The 19,748-nt window shown below is 39.1% G+C and overlaps 1 protein-coding gene across 14 annotated transcripts in view; it reads left to right on the forward strand.

The window, feature by feature from the left end:
- APTX (aprataxin) overlaps positions 1-19,748 on the forward strand; it is a 141,634-nt gene that overhangs the window by 63,492 nt on the left and 58,394 nt on the right. For 5 of the 14 annotated variants that reach the window (XM_079927922.1, XM_079927921.1, XM_079927925.1 and 2 more), the window contains one exon: positions 17,582-17,663. The exons of 8 other annotated variants lie outside the window; for them this stretch is intronic. In XM_079927922.1, the coding sequence (XP_079784048.1) occupies positions 17,582-17,642 (61 nt within the window). In that variant the 3' untranslated portion in view covers positions 17,643-17,663. Of the gene's footprint in view, positions 1-17,581; positions 17,664-19,748 lie in introns of those variants that run through there. One more of the 14 variants, XM_079927920.1, reaches the window with a different exon arrangement.

A 19,748-nucleotide genomic window follows, 5' to 3' on the forward strand; every position in this document is an offset into this window, starting at 1 on the left:
ATTAAAGAACAAACACCTATAAGAATTAAATAACAAACAGAGTTGAACAATACAATAACTGAAATGAAAAATACACTAGAAGGAATCAATAGCAGAATAACTGAGGCAGAAGAACAGATAAGTGACCTGGAAGACAGAATGGTGGCATTCACTGCTGCGGAACAGAATAAAGAAAAAACAATGAAAAGAAATGAAAACAGCCTAAGAGACCTCTGGGACAACATTAAATGCACCAACATTTGCATTATAGGGGTCCCAGAAGGAGAAGAGAGAGAGAAAGGACCCGAGAAAATATTTGAAGAGATTATAATCGAAAATTTCCCTGACATGGGAAAGGAAATAGCCACCCAAGTCTAGGAAGCGCAGAGAGTCACAGGCAGGATAAACCCAAGGCGAAACATGCCAAGAAACATAGTAATCAAATTAACAAAAAGTAAAGGCAAAAATTATTAAGAGCAACAAGGGAAAAATGACAAATAACATACAAGGGAACTCCCATAATGTTAACAGCTGATTTCTCAGCAGAAACTCTACAAGCCAGAAGGGAGTGGCATGAGTGGCATGATATATTTAAAGTGATGAAAGGGAAGAACCTACAACCAAGATACTCTGTCTGGCAAGGATCTCATTCAGATGCGATGGAGAAATCAAAAGCTTTACAAACAAGCAAAAGCTAAGAGAATTCAACACTGCCAAACCAGCTCTACAACAAATGCTAAAGGAACTTCTCTAAGTGGGAAACACAAGAGAAGAAAAGGACCTACAAAAACAAACCCAAAACAGTTAAGAAAATGGTCATAAGAACATACATATCGATAATTACCTTAAATGTGAATGGATTAAATGCTCCAACCAAAAGACACAGGCTCACTGAATGGATACAAAAACAAGACCCATATATATGCTGTCTACCAGAGGTCCACTTCAGACCTAGGGACACATACAGACTGAAAGTGAGGGGATGGAAAAAGGTATTCCATGCAAATGGAAATCAAAAGTAAGCTGGAGTAGCAATACTCATATCAGATAAAATAGACTTTAAAATAAAGAATGTTAAAAGAGACAAGGAAGGACACTACATAATGATCAGGAAGAAGATATAACAGTTGTAAATATATATGCACCCAACATAGGAGCACTTCAGTACATAAGGCAAATGCTAACAGCTATAAAAGAGGAAATTCACAGTAACACACTAATGATAGGGGGCTTTAACACCTCCCTTACACCAATGGACAGATCATCCAGACAGAAACTTAATAAGGAAACACAAGCTTTAAATGACACAATAGACCAGATAGATTTAATTGATATTTATAGGACATTTCATCTGAAAACAGCAGATTACACTTTCTTCTCAAGTGCACATGGAACATTCTTCAGGATAGATCACATCCTGGGTCACAAATCAAGCCTCTGTTAATTTAAGAAAATTGAAATCATATCAGACATCTTTTCCGACAACAATGCTATAGGATTAGAACTCAGTTACAGGGAAAAAATGTAAAAAACACAAACACATGGAGGCTAAACAATACATTACTAAACAACTAAGAGATCACTGAAGAAATCAAAGAGGAAATCAAAAAATACCTAGAGACAAATGACAACAAAAACACTACGATCCAAAACCTATGGGATAAGCAAAAGCAGTTCAAGGGGGAAATTTATAGCAATACAACCCTACCTCAAGAAACAAGAAAAATCTTAAATAAAGAATCTAACTTTACATTTAAAGGAACTACAGAAAGAAGAACAAAGAAAACCCGAAGTTAGTAGAAGGAAAGAAATCATAAAGATCAGAGCAGAAATAAATGAAATATAAACAAAGAAAACAATAGCAAAGATCAATACAATGAAAAGCTGGTTCTTTGAGAAGATAAACAAAATTGATAAACCTTTAGCCAGACTCATCAAGAAAAAGAGGGACAGGACTCAAATCAATAAAATTAGAAATGAAAAAGAAGTTACAATGGACACCGCAGAAATACAAAGCATCATAAGAGACTACTACAAGCAACTCTGTGCCAATAAAATGGGCAACCTGGAAGAAATGGACAAATTCTTAGAATGGTATAACCTTCCAAGACTGAAGCAGGAAGAAATAGAAAATATGAGCAGACCAATCACAAGTAATGAAATTGAAACTGTGATTAAAAATCTTCCAACAAACAAAACTCCAGTACCAGATGGCTTCACAGGGGAATTCTATCAAACATTTAGAGAAGAGCTAACAGCCATCCTTCTCAGACTCTTCCAAAAAATTGCAGAGGAAGGAACACTCCCAAACTCATTCTACGAGGCCACCATCACCCTGATACAAAATCCAGACAAACATACTACAAAAAAAGAAAATTACAGACCAATATCATTGATGAATATAGATGCAAAAATCCTCAACAAAGTACTGGCAAACAGAATCCAACAACACATTAAAAGGATCATACACCATGATCAAGTGGAATTTATCCAAGGGATGCAAGGATTCTTCAGTATATGCAAATCAATCAATGTGATACACCATATTAACAAACTGAAGAATAAAAACCATATGATCATCTCGATAGATGCAGAAAAATCTTTTGACAAAAATTCAACATGCATTTATGATAAAAACTCTCCAGAGAGTGGGCATAGAGGGAACCTACCTCAACATAATAAAGGCCATATTCAACAAACCCACAGCAAACATCACTCTCAATGGCGAAAAACTGAAAGCATTTCCTCTAAACTAGGAAAGAAGACAAGGATGTCCACCCTTGCCACTATTATTCAACATAGTTTTGGAAGTCCTAGCCATGGCAATCAGAGAAGAAAAAGAAATGAAGGGAATACAAATTGGAAGAGAAGAAGTAAAACAGTCACTGTTTGCAGATGACGTAGTTCTATACATAGATAATCCTAAAGATGCCACCAGAAAACTAGCAGAGCTCATCAATGTATTTGGTAAAGTTGCAGGATACAAAATTAATGCACAGAAATACCTTGCATTCCTATACGCTAACAACGGATGATCAGAAAATGAAATTAAGGAAACAATCCCATTCACCATTGCAACAAAAAGAATAAAATACCTAGGAATAAACCTACCTAAGGAGGTAAAAGATCTGTACTCAGAAAAGTGTAAGACACTGATGAAAGAAATCAAAGATGACAGAAACACATGTAGAGATATACCATGTTCTTGGATTGGAAGAATCAATATTGTGATAATGACTATACTACACAAAGCAATCTACAGTTTCAATGCAATCCCTATCAAATTACCAATGGCATTTTTTACAGAACTAGAAGAAAAAATCTTAAATTTGTATGGAGACACAAAAGACCCCAAATAGCCAAAGCAATCTTGAGGGAAAAAAACGGAGCTGGAGGAATCAGACTTCCTGACTTCAGACTATACTACAAAGCTACAGTAATCAAGACAATATGGTACTGGCACAAAAACAGAAAGATAGATCAATGGAACAGGATAGAAAGCCCAGAGATAAACCCACGCACCTATGGCCACCTTATTTTTGATAAAGGAGGCAAGAATATACAATGGAGAAAAGAGAGTTTCTTCAGTAAGTGGTGCTGGGAAAACTGGATGGCTACATGTAAAAGAATGAAATTAGAACACTCCCTAACACCATACACAAAAGTATACTCAAAATGGATTAAAGACCAAAATTTGTGGCCAGACACTATAAAACTCTTAGAGGAAAACATAGGCAGAACATTCTATGACATAAATCACAGCAAAATCCTTTTTGACCCACCTCCTAGAGAAATGGAAATAAAAACAAAAATAAACAAATGGGACCTAATGAAACTTAAAAGCTTTTGCACAGCAAAGGAAACCATAAACAAGATGAAAAGACAACCCTCAGAATGGGAGAAAATATTTGCAAATGAAGCAACTGACAAAGGATTAATCTCCAAAATTTACAAGCAGCTCGTGCAACTCAATATCAAGAAAACAAAAAACCCAATCCAAAAATGGGCAGAAGACCTAAATAGACATTTCTCCAAAGAAGATATACAGATTGCCATCAAACACATGAAAGGATGCTCAACGTCACTAATCATTAGAGAAATGCAAATCAAGACTACAGTGAGTTATCACCTCACACCAGTCAGAATGGCCATCATCAAAAAATCTACAAACAAAAATGCTGGAGAGGGTGTGAAGAAAAGGGAACCCTCTTGCACTGTTGGTGGGAATATAAACTGATAGAACCACTATGGAGAACATTATGGAAGTTCCTTAAAAAACTAAAAATAGAACTACCATATGACCCAACAATCCCACTACTGGGCATATACCCTGAGAAAACCATAATTCAAAAAGAGTCGTGTACTGAAATGTTCATTGCAGCTCTGTTTACAATAGGCAGGGCATGGAAGCAACCTAAGTGTCCATTGACAGATGAATGAATAAAGTTGTGGCACATATATACAGCGGAACATTTCTCAGCTATAAAAAGAAACGAAATTGAGTTATTTGTAGTGAGGTGGATGGACCTAGAGTCAGTCATACAGAGTGAAGTAAGTTAGAAAGAGAAAAACAAACACCATATGCTACCACATGTATATAAAAAAAAATTGGTTCTGAAGAACCTAGGGGAAGGACAGGAATAAAGACACAGACATAGAGAATGGACTTGAGGACACGGGGAGGGGAAGGGTAAGCTGGGACGAAGTGAGTGGCATGGACATATATACACTACCAAATGTAAAATAGGTAGCTAGTGGGAAGCAGCCGCATAGTACAGGGAGATCAGCTCGGTGTTTTGTGACTACCTAGAGGGGTGGGATAGGGAGGATGGGAGGGAGATGCAAGAGGGAGGAGATATAGGGTTATATGTATATGTATAGCTGATTCACTTTATTATAAAGCAGAAACTAACACACCATTGTAAAGCAATTATACTCCAATAAAGATGTTAAAAAAGATTAATCTCCAAAATATATAAACAGCTCATGCAGCTCAATATCAAAAAAACAAACAACTCAATGAAAAAATGGGCAGAAGACCTAAATAGACATTTCTGCAAAGAAGACATACAGATGGCCAAGAAGCACATGAAAAGCTGCTCAACATCACTAATTATTAGAGAAATGCAAATCAAAACTACATCAAAACTCACACCAGTTAGAATGGGCATCATCAGAAAATTACAAACAACAAATGCTTTAGAGGGTATGGAGAAAAGGGAACCCTCTTGCACTGTTTGTGGGAATGTAAATTGATACAGCCACTATGGAGAACAGTATGGAGGTTCCTTAAAAAACTAAATATAGAATTACCATATGACCCAGCAATCCCACTACTAGGCATATACCCAGAGAAAACCATAATTCAAAAAGACAAATGCACCCCAATGTTCATTGCAGCACTATTTACAATAGCCAGGTCATGGAAGCAACTTAAATGCCCATCAACAGACCAATGGATAAAGATGTGTTATGTATATACAATGGAGTATTACTCAGCCATACAAAGGAATGAAATTGGGTCATTTGTAGAGACGTGGATGGACCTAGAGACTGTCATACAGAGTGAAGTAAGTCAGAAAGAGAAAAACAAATATCGTATATTAACGCATATATGTGGAATCTAGAAAAATGGTACAGATGAACCCACTTGCAAGGCAGAAATAGAGACACAGATGTAGAGAACAAACATATGCACACTGATGTGGTAAGCCGGGGTGTGGTGGTGGTGGTGGGATGAATTGGGAGATTGGGATTGACATGTATACACTAATATGTATAAAATAGATAACTATTGAGAACCTGCTGTATAAAAAATAATAAAATTATATTTAAAAAAACCTGTACACACATACACATACACACTTGCACACTTGTTTTTCTTGTAGAAAGGATTCTTACAGAGATATTCTCATAGCGGTTTGCAACCTCTTTCAGATTATGAATCAGGGATGGCCATACAAGAAATGCTAGTTTCAGGGCTTCCCTGGTGGCGCAGTGGTTGAGAGTCTGCCTGCCGATGCAGGGGACACGAGTTCGTGCCCCGGTCCAGGAAGATCCCACATGCCGCGGAGCGGCGGGGCCCATGAGCCATGGCCGCTGAGCCTGTGTGTCCGGAGCCTGTGTCCCGCAACAGGAGAGGCCACAGCAGTGAGAGGCCTGCGTAACGGAAAAAAAAAAAAAAAAAGAAATGCTAGTTTCAAATGGAGAAACACATTGTGCTTGAACAGTTTTACTTCTATGTACAGGTTTCTTAAAACTTGTCTTTCTCTGTCATTTTCTTTTACACTCATAAATCTATGTCTTCCTGCTGTCTTATCTTGTTTTTCTTCATTTCTGAATTTTCATCAGTGAATTTCATTCATGAGGGTGTTCTGTTTTATTATGTTCTCTTCCAGAAACCTCTCCTGTGGCACCTCCCCCAGCCTTTCCTCCCTCATAGGCAATGTCCAGAGTGCTACGTATTTTTAGACCCCATTTCCCCCCTTCCTCCTGTCCTATTTCCTTAGTGTCCTCCTTTTAAGACTAAGTATGAGAACTATTCCCAGAAGAATCATGGCATGTGGAGCATAGCTGCCTCAACGAACACACACACCCACGGCATGAGGCCGAGCTGTCCCATCACACCTGAAGATTTATGAACACGAGAACAAATGCTTCTTGGTGCATGCCCCTTGGTTTGGGGTGAATCTGTTAAGCAGCATTCTGGGGGCAATGGCTTACTGATACATTACTTTCCTAGCAAATGTATTTTCATTTAAACTGGAGTATTCTGGAGTTCATGCCTTAATTCTTGTGAATGTCTTATAGAGTTTCATGCAGGGTAGAGAGAAAGTGCTGGGCAGAAGGTGTCTTGTGGCATCCCCTCAGTATACACCAAGAGGCAAAAGCCTACTATGTGCATGCTGGTTTCACACACTAAATGATCAATGTTTTGTGAAGTAGATTCTGGAAAACCTTTATAACACAGTGTAGTTATCCAGAGTTTTTTTCCCACCTGAGTACATTTTCATCATGATTCTAGTATAGATTAGTGTGGCTCTGGTTAGCGTAAGCTCCTTTGATGGGCTCTTGAAACTCTGCTTAATATGGTCTCCTGGAGCCTGCCTGGTCTATGAGATCGACTCTGAGCTCAAGACTCTAGTTTGTATTTTTAGTCTATAAAGATCAGTGTTTATATTAGTGTTTATTAAGAATCCCCTTATTTGTGGCAGTAGGCAGTATATAGAGGAGTGCTTATCTGTCATCCATGACTTCCAGGAGCTTATACTCTGAGAAGACAGTGTGAATTTTAACATCTTTACTGTTTCTTATGCTTACAAAAAATCTGCTTCTTATAAAATATAAAACACATAAATAAATGGCATTGTAAGTAAAATTTGTCACCAATCCCACACCCTCCACATTCCTTAAGGTTTTTCTATGCATGTACAAAAATATGCCTTTTTTTTTTTACAAAAATGGGGTTACACTCTAAATGCTGTTTTGCAGCTTGTTTTTTTTCCTACCTAACTATATATTGCAGACCTCTCTCCTTGTTAGTTACTATTCTAGTTTTGTTATTTTTTATTATTTAGTTTTCTTCACAGTTAGAACTATTTGTAAAGTGATTCTCTTTGAGGCATAATTTTGTTTTCTTTTCTAGGATCATATCCTAAACCAACATACTTGGTTTTTTGTAACTGCTAAAAGCAGTAAAAACTTGGAAGAAAAAATTTCAAAAAGATATTGGATAACAAAAGTCAAGGCTAGCAGGTCCGGGTGATAGAAATTCACAATCTTTACTCAGGAGTGGGCCTCAGTCTGAGCCAACTTTTTGCTTTTACTTCACACTCAATTTTTTTTTTACCTTATTATAAATCCTTAGTAGAAGTAGGACATTAGAGGGGAAATGAACTGCTAGAAACCTGTGTGATGACAGCAGCAAGAAGTGACAGGTGCCATTCTGTTCGGAGGAAGGATTCAGAAAAGACATTTCAAATGACCCAAGGGTTTAAAAAAAAAAGATAGTGATCTAGAGCATTTTAGTATAGAGGGAAAGTATCAGTAATTCCTCAAGAGTTCCTGACCACAGTCCCAGGAGGAGAGCTGATATACATCATCAAGCTCCTGAGCCATAGGAAAAGTTTCATTATTGCCCCCTCTGTTGAAACAGAAAAATTGTTATGCATCAATATGTGTAAAATTAAAAAATTAACTGTTTAAAGGGGAAGCTCCAGTTATATGAAGAAGATATCAGCAATTGGGCAGCTCTTTCTTTGCCTATGGAATAAACCCAATTGTCCGTTCTTTTAATTGGGGTAGGGAAGCAGTGCGAGCCCCCTTCCTGGGCTCCCTTGCAGTTAGGTTGGCCATGAGACTGAGTTGTAGCTACAGAATATGAGCAGAAGTGAAGGGCACCTCATTCAGAGCTGGCTCATAAACAATATTCTTCTCCATTTTCTCCCATCTGCTGGTGGGACTTTGATGTTCAGGGCAACCCGAAAATTCATGTGTTGAAGATGGCAAGGACCTTCATCAACCTGGCTTCTCTCCTTTTTCCTTATCCCAGGCTGATTGGACTTCTAAATAAGCAAGAAAGTAGTTTTCATTTTGTTTGGCTATTGAGAAAATGGGCTTATCTTTCTTTACAGTGGCAAGCATTACTTTTGCTAATATAGAGTAACACAGTCCTACCTCAGGAAACCTGGCAATCCGTGGAGATAGTCCAACTCCACTTGCTTGTATTTTTGTGTATGTGAAATCTCATTACCACTAAAACATGGTGACAGATGAACCTGGTGATGCCTTTGACATAGTGTCTTCCCCATTGTCCAATGACTGATGCGAATCCTGCAGGAAGCCTAGTTTTCTAGGTTTGGGTGTCACTAAGTCACTGGTTTTGGTCTTGAATGGGGTCTCAGTGGGCCTGGGTGGACTTTGGTCTTACAGCTCTTGCACTTCCCTGGAAACAATTTGATTCAAATCTTCCTTTATGACTTACAGCATAGTTTTGTAATTTTCTTTCAATCTATATGCTCCACATTTCTTCTTAAGTTTATTCCTAGTGGTTATTCTTTATGTATAATGAGATCCTGTTGCACTTGGAGTGCGATTTATATTTTTCATCACATTTTTGGTCTATTGCTAATATAAAGGAAAGTTAGTAATTTGTTTCATAACTAGCCCCTTAGTGAATAGTCTGATTAGTTCTAATTAGTTCTGATTGATTTCCCAAAGTTTCTAGATAGAGTATCATTTGATAATTCTTTCTTCTTTCTGATAGTTATACTTGTTGCTTTTTATTGCCTTCTTCCCACTCCCATTTGCCAAAATATTCAAGGCAATATTAAATAATAGTTGTAATATTGGATATCCCTGACTTCATCCTAAAACATATCTATATTTGTAAGAGGCTTGACTTCTCGTTTTCTGTTTTTCTATTCAGGGATATGTGAATTTTTTTAAATGAAGGAAATTGTTCTCTAAGTTTAATGCCCTGTGATGGATTACAGAGCATGGAAATTATCTGTGCCTTGAAAATGTGTTATTTTCAGATTATGTCAACTGGGTTGTTAGAAAAACACATAAATCTTTAGAAAGAAAGAAAATTATGATAACAGAAATACATTTTTCCCACTTAATAATAGAAGTCAACTTAGCAGTAAAGTGCTTGTTAGCTAGATTTTGAAGGTTCAAGAAAAGTCTCCAAGACAGATGCATTTGCCTTGATTGAACTATCCTCCAGCTCCTGACACCCAGGGAGAAGATAAGAACTTTTTTAGTCCTAAAAAAATCCTGTTAGTTCCTTTCCTGTAGCACACAATAAACCCTTTGTTTAATTATTGTCTCTGGCACTTACAAATTTATCGTTTAGATAAATTATATTGTTTATACAAATTATATTATTTTAAAGTGGTTTTTAGGAAGAGAAGCAATGAATTGTTCAGTGTCGTAATGATTCACAGTAAACTTCAGAGACCTTCCTTAAAGGCGAATTGCAACCAACATTTATATAAAAACGTATTCCTCATTTCTTCTACAATAGTAAATTAAAGAAAAAGTTCTCTGGGACTTCCCTGGCGGTACAGTAGTTATTTAAGACTGTGCTTCCACTGCAAGGGGCATGGTTCGATCCCTGGTAGGGAACTAAGATTCCACATGCCGCTCGGTGCAGCCAAAAAAAAAAAAGTTCTCAACGGTTTTGGCCCCTGAAACCTGAAACTTAAACACAATGCATAGGGTGAGATAATTACATGATCATAGATAACCCCAAATTGCAAAGTAAACCAAACTCATTAAGTCAATGTACAAAATGTATTTAGTGTAAGCTTATTTGGCACATGTTAACATTGAGAATTAGGCACACGCTTCTGAGTTATGTGCATCACCCACTTTCCTCAGCCCTATGCTCTTCCCACCTCCTTCACTCCCACCCTTCCTCTGAGAAACCCACTCATAGAGGAACCCACTGAGCTTCATCTCCCATTAATTCACTTCCTTGACTTCTTCTTTTTTTTTTAAATTTTATTTTATATTGGAGTATAAGGGGTTTTTTTAAAGGTTTTTTTAAAAAAGAATTAAAAAAACATTATTTTATTTTATTTTTTGGCTGTGTTGTGTGTGTTAGTTGCGGCACGTGGGATCTTCACTGAGGCATGTGGGATCTCTCACTGCGGCGCGCGGCCTTCTCTCTAGTTGTGATGTGCGGGTTTTCTTTCTCTAGTTGAGGCACGTGAGCTCAGTAGTTGTGGCCTGTGGGCTTAGTTGCCCTGCGACATGTGGGATCTTAGTTCCCTGACCAGGGATCGAACCCGTGTCCCCTGCATTGGAAGGCGGATTCTTTACCACTGGACCACCAGGGAAGTACCTGGAGTATAGTTGATTAACAATAGTGTGTTAGTTTCAGGTGTATGGCAAAGTGATTCAGTTATACATGTATAGGTATCTATTCTTTTTCAAATTCTTTTCCCATTTAAGTTATTACAGAATATTGAGCAGAGTTCCCTGTGCTATACAGTAGGTCCTTGTTGGTTATCTTCTTTAAATATCACAGTGCGTACCTGGCTTGACTTCCTTCTTTTCTCTCTCCACCGTTCACACCCCTGCCCCTCACCCCAGGGCTATGCTATGCTTGAAAGCAGTTGAGGCCACTTGCGTTTAGCCATAAGGTTTTTAATTAGGAGAATAAAAGAAATAGAGGATAGTCTGTTAGGTTTAAGAGAGTGTTCTTCAGTGGACAAAGGGAGTAGTGTAGGTCAGGGCAAGTTGAAAAATCCTCTCTTTTGTTCTGCTGGTGTGCTATGAAGTTCTTCTCAACTCTGTGAGATTGTTTTAACCTGATGTGGGCACTCTGAGGGGCTCCAAGTCAGTGAAGGGTGGGAAAGGCTTGATTCACCCCAACAGCCTCTCTCCCATCATTGAAATTCTTCTCACATATTAATCTGGTTATTTTCTTTTACATTTGCACAGGGCACCTATGGCATGAGTCACAGTAAGAGACTCATCATAAGAATGTGCCAGATTACAAAATAGATTTCCTTTCTCCCACTAATGGCAGATTCAAAATTTTAAAATTACAGTGACTCAGTAGGCTTAAGAGCATAATTTTTGAAGCCCCATACTTTTTTTTTCTGCTAGTGTAAACTGCATTTTTTTTTTCCGGTTGCACCGCGCAGCATGCGGGATCTTAGCTCCCAGACCAGGGATCCAACCTGCACCCCCTGCAGTGGAAGCATGGAGTCTTAACCACTGGACCGCCAGGGAAGTCCCTGAACTGCATTTTTGACTATAAAATTAATTAAAATTGTTATTTAATTCAGGCATTCTCAAATTTAAAACAATTGTCCCTACAGAGCTGTACACTTCAAATTGAAAATGAAAGGTGCAGTTACACCATAAATAGATGCAGAAAGGGGATCACAAATACAAATAGCACATGCCACTTTACTGCTAGTGTGTGGAGTGTGTGTGTGATTTCTGTGGCATGGGTGTCTTGTAGTATATGTGCATATATGTGGTGGATGTGTGGTTTGTGTGTTGGCTATATATGTATTATATATATGTGTGTGGTGTATGTGTGTGTATTTATGGTGTATTTTTTGGTGATAAGTGTGTGTGTCATGTGTGTGTGTATGTTTGCGTGTGGTGTAAGTGCATTGTCTGTGTAGTAGGTGTGTGTGATGAATATGGTGTGTGTGTGTGTGTTTGTGTGTTCTGCAGGGAGCTGAGACCCAGGGCTTAGAGTTTTTGTTCTTAAAAGTATCTCTGCATTGCGATCAATTGGTAAAGTCTTTTCAAATGTTTCATCTCCCCAGAAATCATTTGGAAGGTGTTTTCTTAAGCCCAAATATTTGTTTTTTAGGAGGAAACTTCAAATGTTATAAACTGCTTTAAGTGAAAACGATTGATGCAATACTTTATCAGCTGATACTGTAGTTTAATTCAACAAACAAAGCCACTTGTATTCAGAGTTATTGTACTTAGAGCTTTAAGAGGTCCCATCTCCTCTGCGTCTGATGTGAACTCCATTTCCCCTATTCAGTTGCAACCGCTTCTTTCTCTTTAGAGGCAGTTGTGAGGGACGATGTACCTCATTTTGGCATCTCTCCTTATTGACCCTGTGCCATCACTTGGGAGACAGTGTATTTTTAAATGCTAAGAATGGGAGCTCTTGAGTGAGGACACATGGGTCCAAATGCCAGCTCCACCAACTGGGTGAGGGCTTAATCTTGATGAGTTTCCTCATCTGTGAAATGGGGTGATAGTGGTACTTACCTTGCAGGGTTCTTGGAAGGCTTACATGAGATGATGATGTAAACATAGTGCTTGGAAGATAGTAAGTGTTCAGCGAACACATGCGTTGATGATGGAGTGGATCTTGTATGGGTCTGGCTGTGCCGCTATAGATATGGGGGGAGTGGAAGCTGCTAGTGGACCATTTCTCCTAAGATTTATTGTGAATTTATTCCATTTGGCCTGTATATACCAATTAGATTCATGAGTGACCTCTCAGCTTTTGTATCAGGGTAGCCTGATTTCTTGGTGGGGTTAATAATGCATCATTTAATGAATGTTCACAGGGGATTTTGAATATGCCAGTGGTTCTAGGTCTGGTCCAATGTTAGGGCAAAAAGTCCTCTGAGCAAAAGTGCTCTCCCTCACATGTTGAAACTAGCTACCATCTGTTTCCTGCTCTGGAATAGGTAAGTGTCTCAGCATCAGATAACTGTATTTTGAGAGCATTAAAACCCCCACAAAACTCTGGCATATTATATAAGTTACTCTGATTAACATGCAGTTATTTGGCACAATTTTCAGATGAAACTTCACATTTTGTCCCTGCTATTTCTGGGCCTCGATGTAGACATTAAAGTTTGAGCAGAGTATCCAGTAGAAGGCTCTGGGTGCTGAAACAGAGGCTGTGGATATGGGGTGTCTGCTTTTCATTTTTGTTTTTTCCATCCTATTTAATGGGGAGGGTCTTGGGCCCTCTCCTGGTGTGAGGAATGCAAGTTGTAGATTCTGGAGGTATGTTGCAGGGGCGGGGAAATACCTACACAGAAATACCTAGAAACTTAAAACCTTGTCTAGCACTGCAGCTGCTCCCAAAGAGTTTTGTGAAGATGTGGAGTGCCTGGGGGCTGGAAAGATGCCAGTGGGGACAGTTGCTGCATCCACCATGCCAGCATCTACTCCTGCCCACTGGCCTTCATGTTTAGTGCTGGGCTTTTTGCTGAACGTCAAGAATTAATGGTGAGGGGGCAGTCCTGCCAGATTTCTATCAGAACTTTACATCTCCCTCTCTCTCTTTTTTCTGTCTTGTCTCTATAACCTCAGTCTAGACATCAGACATCCCACAGGGTTGTCTCTAGGGTTCCCACCTCCAGGTAGTTCTCAAGCAGTGCCTTTACTGTTTCCATCCCTTTAATCCCAAATTGATCCCGCCTCCCCTCAACCCCCTCCACTCTGCCAAGGGGTCTTCATTATTTCTCTAGCAAGATTTGGATCAATACCTTCACCTTTCTTCAAGGCCCACCTCCAGGCATCCTCAAATTTCTTTCCTTCCCTTACTTCACTTCCCCTCCACCAGGTTTACCAGGGCATTTTCTTGGAGAACCTTTCACCGCTTCTAGGTTTTCTACCACTAAACTTTGTGTCAGGCTTAGCTGTGCCTGTGATGTCCTCTCAGTCCAGCTTACCAAGTCAAGTTCTCTTTTATATAACATAACTCCTGCTCTCTCACTTCTAACAAATTTTTGTCCACTTTCTGAAAGGGAAATGACAATTTTCTCTAGACCCTAGCTTATTCACTTGTAGCCAAAGTGTGGTTGTGCTGTTGATCAATCAATGAGTGAAGAAGTCAGTACATTATGAATATTATTGAAACAGATTCACTTTGCTGTACACAAATCAACTATACTCCCATAAAAATAATTTAAAAAAAAGAGTCTTGGGACCTAAAAGGAAAAAAAAAATAATGTTATTGAGCAAATATAAGTTCTACCCCTTGATATGTGCTTGAGGGCATATGAAGGGTAGTTATATATAGGTCAGCTTTCAAGAAACTTAGTCATGTTAGAGAGATAGTATTAACACACATGAATCAAAAAAACAACAGAGGACAAGTATGTATTGATTTTTATAGTCTGCCTACACAAAGGAATCGAGATGGTTTATAATAAAAGATAGCTCTATAAAAAAAACAAAAAAGATAGCTCTATAAAATGTTGCAATAATGATAAAAGATCAAGATTCATGTAATGGAGAGATAATTAAAAAGGAAACCCAATTTAAGGTAAATTGTTGGGCTTGAGTACAAAATTAAGAATTGGGCTTCTTGGAAGTTAAGAAAAAGGGAAACATGATGAATCATATGATTTCTGTGTCTCATAAGAGGATACATATCAGTTTGCAAATATTGAATGTTTTTTGGTACTACATACTAAGAAGAATCCACCCATTTATTTATTTATTTATTGTGTACATATGTGTTCCAGACACCATGGATATGAAGATATATAAGAAAAACAAATTCTCTGACCTTATGAGGTTTATAGTTTATTGAAGAGAGAGAGTCAACAAACAAGTAAATAAAGTACCATCAGATAGTAGGTGAATGCTCCGAAGGCAAATAAAGTGAATTAATGTGGTAGATCATGCTAGGAAGTCAGGAGAAGAAAGGTCTGTCGGAGAAGGTGGTATCCGAACAGATACCTGAATGAGGAGAGGAAGTGAGCTCTGCAAAGACCATTTCAGGAGAGGGAACAGCAGGCTCCAAGGCCCATAGGTAGGAAAAAACTTGATATATTTGAGAAACGACCAGTGATACTGGAGAAGATCTGCACATAGTGGGGTGGGGGAAATAGCAGTGGTGGGGCAAGTGGCAGGGGACTGGTAGGAGATGAAGCTAGAGAAAGTAGCCATGTATGGCTTCGTAGAGATTCGGATTTTTTCCTCAAGTGTGATTGGGGAACTGTTGGGAAGTTTTGAGCAGGGAGTTATGTCATCTTTTAAAGTGTCTAATTCTAGTTCCCACTGGCTACTGTATGGAGAATAGAACATTGCAGGAGGCAAGAGTGGAAGCAGAGACCAATAGAACATTGCAGGAGGCAAGAGTGGAAGCAGAGACCAATAGAACATTGCAGGAGGCAAGAGTGGAAGCAGAGACCAATTGGGAGGCTGTGGGAAAAGTCTGGGTGAGAGATGATGGTGGCTGGTCCAGGAGGAAGCTGGTGGAAATGGTATTAAGTGTTCAGATTCAAGTAGAATCAACAAGACTTGCTGATCAGCTGCATGAAGGAAGTGAGAGAAAGAGTGGATTGAGATTGCTTTAAGTTTTTGGCCTGAGCACATGGATCAATGAGGGTCCATCTTTTGAGATAATGAAGACTGGGCATAAGCTGGTTTGGGGAGCAAAAATAGGAGTTCTGTTTTGGACATGTTCAATTTGAGTTATTTATGAGACAACTCAGTTGAGATGTGAAGTGGACAGTGGGATACATGAGTGTGGAGCTCAGGGAAGTGATACACATTTGGACATCAGCAGCACACTCACGTGTGTTTAACCGTTTCAGTGGAGCACTTAACATAATAGACAAGGTTTTCAACGGGGGAGAATATAGAAACATCTTTCAAAATGGCCACTTGGTGACTGTATTAGGGCACTTCAGAAAAACAGAACCAATAGGATGTGTATATAAAACAAACATTTAGTATAAGGAATTTGTTCATGTGATTATGGAGGCTGAGAGGTCTCAAGATCTGCATGTGGCAAGCTGGAGACCCAGGAAAGCCAACGTGTAGTTTCAGCCTGAGTACAAAGACCTGAGAATCAAGAAAGCTGATGGTGTAAATTCCAGTCTGAAAGCAGGCAGGCTCTAGACCCAAGAAGAGCTGATGTTTCAGTCTGAGTCCGAAGGCAGGAAAAGGCAAGTGTCTCAACTTAAATACTCAGGCAGGAGGAATTCCCTCTTACTCAGCCTTCTTGTTCTAAGTTCTTCAGTTGATTGGATGAGACCCACCCACATTGAGGAGGGCAATCTGCTTTACTCAGTCTTCCAATTCAAATGTTAATCTCATCCAGAAACACCCTCACAGACACACCCAGAATAATGTTTGTCCAAATGTCTGGGCACCCCCAAGGCCCAGTCAAGTTGACCCAGAAAATTAACCATCGCAGTGACAGTAGAGCATTACATCAAATTATAATTCTATGAGGAATGTGGGTGGCTAAAATAGGGAGTTTTCTGGTGATCTAACTTGTTATAGGGTTAGAACCTTTAAATTCCAGAGGCTTGCCTGGTTTACATGTTAATGGTGGTTTTTCCCGATCACGAAAACACTTTAGTTTTTTTCTAATAGTACTGTAGATTGTAGACAGAGCTGAATCCCGTGAGCCTGCCATAATGAATACCAGGCAAAATAAACTAATGGACCTAGTGCATGAAGTTAATTAATTAATCAATCAGTCCATTAGGCATTTATAAAGATTTTTAAATTTGCCAGATAATACCATTAGGTCGTAGGCTATTTGGGAGACCACCACATAAACAGATAAATTATGATTCAGCAGGGCTAGTGCCTGGACACGATGAAGGTGTGAGGAAAAGGCTAGGAAGAACAAATGAGGAAGAGACGATTCTGATGGAACAGAGAGTGGTGGCCAGGGAAGGATTCACAGAGAAAGAAAAACCAGGCTTTGCTAAAGGAGGTGAAGGAGGCAGAGGAGTGGCATACAGAGAAAGGTGTGGACGTCTGGGAGAGCCTGAAGTGTCTAGGCAAGAGCAACAAGTTCAGTGTGACTGACGTGTAGGGTGCACAGTACAGAGAGGAAGGAACTCAGATCAGCCGGGCCCAGAGGGTGGAGGACCTTGCATTGCTGCCTAAGGAACTTGTCTCCACCTTTTGCGGGCACAAGAATCACCTGGGGAGCTCATTAAAAGTGGGGATCCTTAGGCCTCCTCTCCAAGGAGATGGATGCAGTCACTCTGGGGCTCAGAAAGCAATAGCTTAATGAGCTCCCCAGCTGATTCCCATGCATCTGGTCCACAGACCCCATTGCTATGGGCTATGAAGGCTTTTAAGAACAGGGAGTGACATGACCTGATTTTTTTTTTTTTAGGAATATAATTCTGCCAACTGTGTGGAAAATGACCGACTTCACCAGCAGGGAAAACATATAGGAGGTTGCTGCAGGCATCCTGGTAAGAGATGAGGAGGACTGGGGCTAAAGTGTTGGTGGAGATGAAGGAAAGGGCTAAATCTAAGAGACCTATCTGAGTTAGAATACATGGTTGACCTGAGCAGGAGAAGGGCTGAGAATAATGAAGGTGGATTCTCAAGTGTCTAGCTTGGAAAAATGAGTGGTCAATAATCGCTGACCCTTGGTAAATATTTGTTGGATCAGTGAATGAATGAATAAATAATAGGATAAAAAGTAGACGAGGTGGAATAAGAAAGGAAAATTCCATTTTAGATGTGTACATTTGAAGGCAATACAAGAACTATATAGATCTAGTAGTTTGTGAAGAAAGTTCATGCAGGTTTGGAGACATGGATTTGGAAGTTGCTGGGATAGAGATAGTTCTTGAAGCGATAGTAGAATCTGAGACCACTCAGCAAGAAGGTGTAAACCTTAAAGAGAAGAAAGGCAAGGATCTGAACCTTTGGGGGTATTTAAGGGGCAGACAGAGGAAAACTAGCTGGCAGAGAGGGGAAAGTGGCCGAAAAGAGGTTAGAGTATTGAGGGAATTCCCAAGCGGTCCAGTGGTTAGGACTCTTGGCGCTTTCACTGCGGTGGCCCGGGTTTAATCCCTGGTCAAGGAACAAAGATCCCACAAATAAAAAAGAAGTTAGAGGATTGAGAGGAGGTATGTTTTGAAAAGTTTTGAAAATAAAGGGAAGAAACAGTTTCAGAAACTATGTGTGCATGTAATATGTGAGTATGAGTGAATGTGTGTGAGTGTGAATGTGTGTGGGGGGTGGGTGGGTATGTATTTGTGTGTGTGTGTGTGTGTGTGTGCACGCGTGTGTGGTAGAGAGGTATACTGAGAGTACATTGTAAATCTGAATGTTGAAATATGTTCTACCAAACTCTTTTTTCTAACATAGTTTTCCAGTAGATTTGCTCTCTTTTAAGGTCATTCCTTGATTCATGATTGAACAGCCAGGTCAACAGCATAAAGGAAGTTAGTAGTCTTCCTATATGCTATAGCTGGAGGGCAGTACTTATTTCAAGTAAGAGCTATTTCAACTTACTTAGACAGGAGGTGGGCTAGGACATATCAACCCCCATCCCCACAGCATTTGTTTCTTTATAGCATTTAGATTAGAATTAGCTTTGTTTGGATTTCTTTTTTACTGTTAGGCTTCTACAGTTTTGAAGACATATTAACATACCAACCAGTAGATACGAGGGTGCCCATCTCTCTTTTTGTGTGTAAAAATTATTATTTAAAAAAATCTCTGCTAATATGTTTGACAAGACAGATAACTCATTTTAATTTTGATTTCTACCCCAGGCAAACAATTTTCAGGTGGTTATTGAACGTTTGTATTAATATTTTTTTCTGTAAACTCTGTTCAGGATTGTTGCCCACTTGTATTTTGGGTCTTAGAGGTCTTTTGGATTGATATTTGTATGTTCATTACCTATTAAGGGCATTAATAGCACTTTGTTATACTTGTTATAATCATTTTTCCAAACAGTCACTGATGCAGTGGTGGGAGGGGACTGTTAACAGTCTTGAGAGCAGGCTCTCCATCAAATTCAGAGGCTCACCAGCCAGGCTTCTTGACCTCTGGCCCTTGCACTTTTGTCTACATTTCTTAGAGGTTCTCCAACCAGGCCCAAGAAGGTCTCCTTACAGAATCAGTGTCCTTTGGAAACAAGGGTTCTCCTTGAAAATAAACTGAAGGTGAGCTTGTGGATTGTACCAGCTGTATGATTTACCTTCCTTTCTTCTCTCGCAAAACTCAGGCAGATATACCTGGAAATATTGTGGCACCTGGAATGTTGGGTTTCCTTGAAGGCCTGTCTAAAAGGAAGACATGCATGTATTCATGTATGTTGGATAAACAGGAGTTCAGTTATTTAAATATAGACTTTATGACTTCCTCCAAGGTGTTAAATTTATCATCAGATAATTATTTAAAGAAATTAAATCTGAGCTATATTGGGGAGGGGGGAGATGAGAGTTACTATTATATCATTTTTCAAATCTTATTTTCTTATGGTTTATTTTTGGTATTTTATTTTTGTTATATATTGACCTTGTTTACTGGTAAAT

Source organism: Stenella coeruleoalba, assembly GCF_951394435.1.
Source record: "Stenella coeruleoalba genome assembly, chromosome: 7".
NCBI classification, from domain to species: Eukaryota; Metazoa; Chordata; class Mammalia; order Artiodactyla; family Delphinidae; genus Stenella; species Stenella coeruleoalba.